Source organism: Spermophilus citellus (assembly GCF_964194105.1).
Source record: "Spermophilus citellus genome assembly, chromosome: 6".
Lineage (NCBI taxonomy): Eukaryota > Metazoa > Chordata > Mammalia > Rodentia > Sciuridae > Spermophilus > Spermophilus citellus.
Window position 1 is genome coordinate 147704027 of NC_138187.1, and position 6964 is coordinate 147710990.

Here is a 6964-nt window from a genome sequence, read left to right on the forward strand (position 1 = left end):
TGGGCCCAATCTCACTTATCACAAAAATAAATAATAAATAAATAAATGATAAAATTCTTTTGGAATTGGGTACCAAGAATTGAACTCAAGGGCACTTGATCACTGAGCCACATCTCCATCCCCTTTTCTATTTTATTTAGAGACAGGGTCTCACTGAGTTGCTTAACACCTTACAATATCATCTAATTTTTCAGGTATTTGTTTATTTCAGATTTTTTGTTTCCCATTTCTCCTCACAAAGTTATATAAATATGTTTTTTAAAAGTGTCAGCATTTTATATGTTATATTTTAATATGTAATTAATCTAGTATGTGTATATACATTGCCTGTGATATGAGATGAGGTATACTTTACTCTCTTATAATTAAAAAGCCATTATTTAAGTTCAAAGATGGAAAAGATCAGAGTACAAATTGTTTACTAAGGTATTTCTAAAGATAAGGGCAAGGTTGAAGGTAACGAATAAATTTTGTGAAGCACCTTTCCTTCTGTAAACTTGGAGAGGTAGGAGGTGAAGTAAGAGAGAGCCATTATGAAAAACTTGTAGGGGAAGGTGACCTAACTGAAGTTATTCCCACTCAAAGCATGTAGAAACCAACTCACAGTCTATAATAGAGTCTTATAGGAAGGAATAAAACACCTTGCTCTACTCTTGTATATTTTAAGTTCATCTCTTTGGTGTCCCTTTCTGATAGAATGCAACAAGAAACCACATAACAAGGAGATTTATCATGCAGCCTACAGCATGTGTCTCATCCAAAGGTGAAAGATGGATAAAGGAGCCAACAGGGCAGCCATTGATTACATGAGGCCACTGAGTATTTGAAATGTGTATAGTCTAAATTGAGGTGTGCTATGTGCTAAATAGACATTAGATTCCAAAGAATTACTAGGACTAAGAAAATGAACATGAAATATCTTGATAACAATTATTTTCATTGCAAATGATACTGGTTATCCATTGGGTTAAATGAAATATATTAAAATTAATTTCTCTATTTGTTTAAAAAAAAAGAAGGAAAGGAGAACAAGGTAACATTCTGTACCTTGCTGGTAGTACCATGTATCCATATATACATGTTGTCACTTTTTACATTTTTGTTATCAAAATACATATAACTATAAAGTAAATGGGGTAAATTGTATCATATATAAATTATATCTCAACAAACATGACTTTAAAAAGAAATCTAGTTTATGAAGTGTTTTAACAGTTTTGGGCACACACTAACGACCTGATAAATAATGACTATTATTATGATTCATTGAAAAAACCAGCTCAAGCTGTTTCATAGTCAGGTAGGAAGGGGGAGAAATAGACAAACTCTAGATAGAGTGGGAGGGGAAGGGAGGGGACATGGGGTTAGAAATAATGGTGGAATATGATGGACATGATTACCCAAAGCACATGTATGAAGACAGGAATGGTGTGTATATACTTTGTTTCCAACCAGAGATATGAAAAGTTGGTCTCTATATATGTAATATGACTTATAATGCATTCTGTTGTCATATAAAACAAATGGAAAAAACGTAACTATAAATGGTTACATTTGAACAATGGCTATGATATTGGACAGTGCCACATTTTGAGTCCCTTCTCCTTCCAGCCTTAAATAGGAGCATGACTCCAGGCTATTTTTGATTTCCTGCCTTTAAGCTTTCCTTTGAAGCCCATCTGTTGGTTTTTAAATTTTTTGTTTTTGCTTTGTTTTTGTTTCTTTGTTTAGTAATGGGGATTGAACCCATGGGTGTTTTACACTAAGCTAAATCCTCAGCATTTTTTCTTTTTTTCTTTCTTTTTTTTTTTTTTTTTTTGTTACTAGGGATTGAACTCAGGGGCACTCAGCCACTGAGCCAAATCCCAGCCCTATTTTGTATATATAGAAAGGGTCTGACAGAGTTGCTTAGTGCCTTGATTTTGCTGAGGATGGCTTGGAACTCTTGATCCTCCTGCCTCAACCTCCTGAGATGCTGGGATTACAGGAGTGGGTCACCTCGCTCAGCTTTTATTTTTAAACAGTGTCTTACAGGGTTGTTAAAATTCTACACCCCTCTTGTTCTGCTCTGAATCTTCCCAGTCCCCAGAGAGCTCCTAACTTGAAGGCTTGAACCTCAGGGGAGCAGTACTCTCTGTTGGGGTCCTGGGGTAGGTGAATGATCAAAGGCGCTGTAAAAGGCGCTTTGAGTTCACGAATGGATGGAGACATTGGTGATTGTGTGTCTTGGTGGGCTAGGGGTAAATGGTAGAGATATTAGTAGGACATGGGCCCAGCAGGAGGAGATAGGTCACTGAGGACATGATCTCTGGGCGCATGTTTTGTCCAGGGCACCTCCCCTTCTCCACTCTCTTCGTCAGGGACCAGCAGGGTCAGAAGGTGCCCCACAGGGTCTGCACTGCTGGCCCCCAGGCAGCTCAAGAGCCTCCCACCTTCCCAAGCACTTGAGAGTCCTTGTTTGCCCAGGGGACCTCCAGAGGACCCAGGAGTCCCTCCTTGCCTTGCTCTATTCCCAATACTACAGAACCACCCCTTCGCTCTAATGGATGGTGGCCCAGCCCCAACTCAGAGCAGGATGCAACCCAGACAAATCTCCCTGGTCCCCCTGAAAGCATCCAAGCAAGGAGATCTGTGAGGAAGAGAAATTTATTAAGAACCAGCAATGTCTGCCATGGCAGAAACAGGGGACAGAGGAGAGCACAGCGGGGGGAGGGGCATCCCAGGAAAAGGATTCCCAAGTCTTTCTTGCAGACCAGGGAGGGGGTTGGTGGTAGAGCACTTGTCTCCAGGCATCCTGTCCCCAGCAGGCCCTCTGGACTGGAACTCATAGGAAGGAGGTGCCTGCAGGTGGCACGCCTCTATGCAGCACCTGCGCCATGCTGATCAGATCCTTGCCAACTGGCTGAGGGGAAAGACACGGACTGGCCTGAGCCTGAGCGCATCATGCCCTCTTCTCGGTACCCACCCAGGGACAGTGGGTTATGCCCTGGGGAAGGCCATCAGGGATGGCACAAGGGCCGCATCAGGCTGCACCCACCCACCTGCTTGGCTGCGCCTCCATCTCAACTGGCCACCATCTCAGGAACCACTTTGTTTTGCCTTCTACGTGCCCGCCCTTCTGGGGTCCGAGCCACCCCGTTTTCCTGCCTGGACCCTGTCCTGGGGGCCGCCACGCAGCAACAGCACATTCGTGTGAGGCAGGCGAGGATCCTCCTGGCCACCCTCCGCCAGGCCTTGGTGCTTTCCTGGGAGGAGCCCGCTGTCCCTCCTTGGGCTTGCTGCCTGGGGAGGGCCTGCTCTCCTCTTGACACTCCCTGGGGGCTCCTGCTGCCCTCCACCTGTGACCTGTGGCCTCCAGACCCAGGGCCAGGAGGTAGGGCGGCAAGGTCCTGCTGTGGGGCCCTGCCGGGGGCAGCTGGGCTCTGGGCCTGCAGGCTGGGGAGGGCCAGGGCAGGCAGGCTGCCTCCCTTGCTGCCCCTCTGCCCGGGCCACAGGTGCTCCCCACGCGGCTGCTGTACAGCTGGCAAGACCCGCCTGGAGTGAGAGGTGGGCTTGCTGGCACTCCTCTGGCGGGGCAGGGTGGCTGGGAGAGAACCCGCAGAGGACCTGGGCTGGAGCCCCGAGTGCACAGACCTCCTCTGGACCGTGAAGCCCACCCCCTGCGTGTGCTGGTGCCTGAGCAGGAGATAGGTAGCCATGGCTTCGTCAAACTTTCGGCCCTTCAGGGACGTCCAGGTGTCAGTGAGGTGGAAACCCAGGTCAAGCATGACCTTCACTGTGGAGGGATCTGGGCAGAAGCGGCGGCGGGACTTCCTGGCAGCAATCTCAAAAGGCCACTGACCCCATTTCAGCCACTGGTGCGTCACGACTTCGGCCATGCTGGGCCTATCCATGGGGTCCACGGTCAGCATCTCCGCCACCAGGTCCTGAGCGTTGAAGGACACGTGGGCCGGTAAGACCCAGGAGCGGTGCAGCACCTGGTCCCTCAGCTCCTGGAGGGTGTCCCCTTCAAAGGGCAGGTGCCCCGTCAGCATCAAGTAAAGGAGGACACCCAGGCTCCACACGTCCACCGGGGGCCCGTGGTACGCCTGCGGGAGGAACATCTCCGGGGCCCAGTAGGTGATGGTGCCGCACACCGTGTGCAGCAGCTCTCCCCGCCTGAACTGGCCGCTCAGGCCGAAGTCGCACAGCTTGATGCGGCCTCGCGCGTCCAGCAGGATGTTCTCCGCCTTCACGTCCCTGTGCACGATGCCCTGGGCGTGGCACGCGCGCAGGGCGCTGGCCACCTGATCGAACAGTCCCTGCGCCTCCCGCTCCGGCAGGCCCACCCCCTCTGGGATGTACTGCAGCAGGTCGCCCCAACCAGCGTACTCCATCACCAGGTACACGCGGTCGGACGTCTCCATCACCTGGAACAGCTGCACCACGCTGGGGTGCTCCACGGCCTTCATGATGGCCACCTCGGCCTGAAGGGAGGCCGGGTCCAGCTTGCCCTTGCGCAGGGTTTTCACTGCCACCTCCGCCCCCGTCAGGATGTGGCGGGCCAGCCTCACCGTGCCAAAGCTGCCCTGCCCAATGCACCTCAGCACCTCATACTGGCCCGTCAAGGCATCCTCCGAGGACGAGCTGGCCTCCAGGCCCCGCTGGGGGCTCCTGGGCGCCCTACTCTGACTCTCTCTACTCTCTCTAGGCATCAGGAGCGGCCACGCCACCCGAGGACGCTACCTTAAAACAACACAACAAACAAAACCAACAAACAAAGCAAGACTAAAACAACAAAACAACACAACAACACCCCAAATCAAAGAACCAAGACACAAACCAGAACCGCCAACCACCAACCACCAAACGCACTAACTAGCTGGGAGTCCGACAGGTCACCACCAAGAGCTTCCTGCACAATGGACGAAGCCCAGCTGTCGCCGCTGCCTTTTATAGAGCCCCGCGGAATGCCCTGACAATCGCCCCTTGTGAGGTCACGGCCACAAATGGCCCTGTGTGCCCTGCCTGGCCCATGGTGCTCCTCTCCCTGGGGGTTCTGGCCCCCAGGACCTTGGCACTGGTCATGATGTGAAGATCAAAGTCCACAAGCTCACAGATAGGTGCGTCCTGCCCACCCACAGTGTCTTGCGCACCTACCAAAACCTGTAGTGGGCTCCAAGGCCCTGGCGTGTCTGGCCCCAACACCCACAGCTCCTTTGGCCTTCGGCCCATAGCACCTCCACCCTCCTTTGTCTGCCGCCTCAGGGAGGTTGGTGTCCTAATGTGGTGGCCCTTCACTCAAATCACCGCACCCTCACACAATGCCCTGTCCCCTAAGACACCCAGGTCTAGCTTCTTCACTCCAATGGGGCTGAGAACAAACGAGCCTTGGTCCACATTTCCCCCAGAATTTCTGAGACACTTCCCTCTCTAGGAACCCTGGAACCCCCAAGGCAGTGGTCTCAACTAAAAGTGATCCAGGACACACATGTAGGCCACCAATCATAGGCTCCACAAATGGGTCCTGCCTTGGACAGAGAAACACAGGTGTGCCCAGAGGCCTTGCCCTGTCACACTCCTGCCCCTCGCCATCTTAGGCTAGCTCATCACAATAAATCCATGGGTTCAACTTCTGGGTTTCCCCGGGTCTGATGAATCCAAGGTCAGGTGGCCAGGAGATTTGGTGTGTGCACAGAACTAGCTTCCTTCTCCCTCACTTAGCTTCCTAGCTCTGTCCTCAAGAGGAGGAGAGGAAGAAGGAGTAAACTCAACTCTACCTCCTCCTTCCCCCAGCTTTCCTACTACCACCTTCCTTTTTTTCTATCTTCCTTACATTTTTTTTTTTATCCCTCTAGTTGTGGACACCGGAGACTAATATACCACACAAGAACTTGACCCCTTAGCTCTACACTGTCCCCAGATGAACTTCAAAATGGTGCTCCCAAGTCCTCAGTCTCAACATTTGAAGGCATTTCAAGTGAGCACCACCTTACCAGGCTTCATAATTGTGTCTGCGTGTCTCTCTCTCTCTCTCTCTCTCTCTCTCTCTCTCTCTCTGTGTGTGTGTGTGTGTGTGTGTGTGTGTGTGTGTGAATGCATGGGCACAAGTGATATTGGGCACACGTGATATTAGGGAGCTATCTAGAGTGTGCCTGCTCCCCGAGTGTACCAGAAAATGCCATAATTTCTTCCTTAAGGCTGAATAATAGTCCATTGTGTATATATGCCACAGTTTCTTTATCCATACATCTGTTGAAGGGCACCTAGGTTTGTTCCATAGCTTAGTTTTTGTGAACTGAGCTGCTCTAAACATTGATGTGGCTGTATCAATGTAGTAGGCTGATTTTAAGTCCTTTGTGTATAAACCAAGGTGTGGGATCGCTTTGTCAAATGGTGGTTCCATTGCAAGTTTTCTAAGGAATCTCCATACAGACTTGTTGCATCAATTTGCAGTCCCACCAGCAATGTATTTAGTGAAGCTTTTCCCTACATCCTTGCCAATATTTGTTGTTATTTGTATTTTTCATAATTGCCTAACTAGAGTGAGATAAAATCTGAGTTAGTTTTAATTTACATTGCTCTAATTGCTAGGGATGTTGAACACTTTTTTTTTTTTTTACCAGTTTTTGAACAATAGTATTTCTTCTTCTGTGAAGTACCTTTTCAGTTCCTTTTCCCATTTAATGATTGAGTTATTTGGGTGGGTTGTTTTCTGGATTGTTTTTGTTTTGTTCTGTTGGTGTTAAAGTTGTTTTGAGTTCTTTATATATACTGGAGAGTAATGCTCTATCTGAGGTGCTGGTGGTAAAGATGTCCCCTTCTGTAGGCTATCTCTTTACACTCTTGTTTCCTATGTTGTGAAGAAGCTTTTTAGTCTGCTATCATCCCATGTATTGATTCTTGGTTTTACTTCTTACACTCCAGGAGTCTTCTTGACTCCTAAAGCCAAGATGATACAGAGTTGGGCCAACTTTTTCTTCTA

The 6964-nt window shown here is 49.2% G+C and overlaps 1 protein-coding gene across 1 annotated transcript; it reads right to left on the minus strand.

Moving 5' to 3' along the window:
• Positions 1-2858: 2858 nt before the first annotated feature.
• LOC308651320 (serine/threonine-protein kinase MARK2-like) lies at positions 2859-4694 on the minus strand (the record flags this gene model as incomplete). Its single annotated transcript, XM_081298233.1, has 2 exons — positions 2859-2986; positions 3506-4694. The coding sequence occupies 2 exons, from the start codon at positions 4692-4694 to the stop codon at positions 2859-2861; spliced, it is 1317 nt and encodes a 438-aa protein (XP_081154359.1).
• Between the last annotated feature and the right edge of the window lie 2270 nt (positions 4695-6964).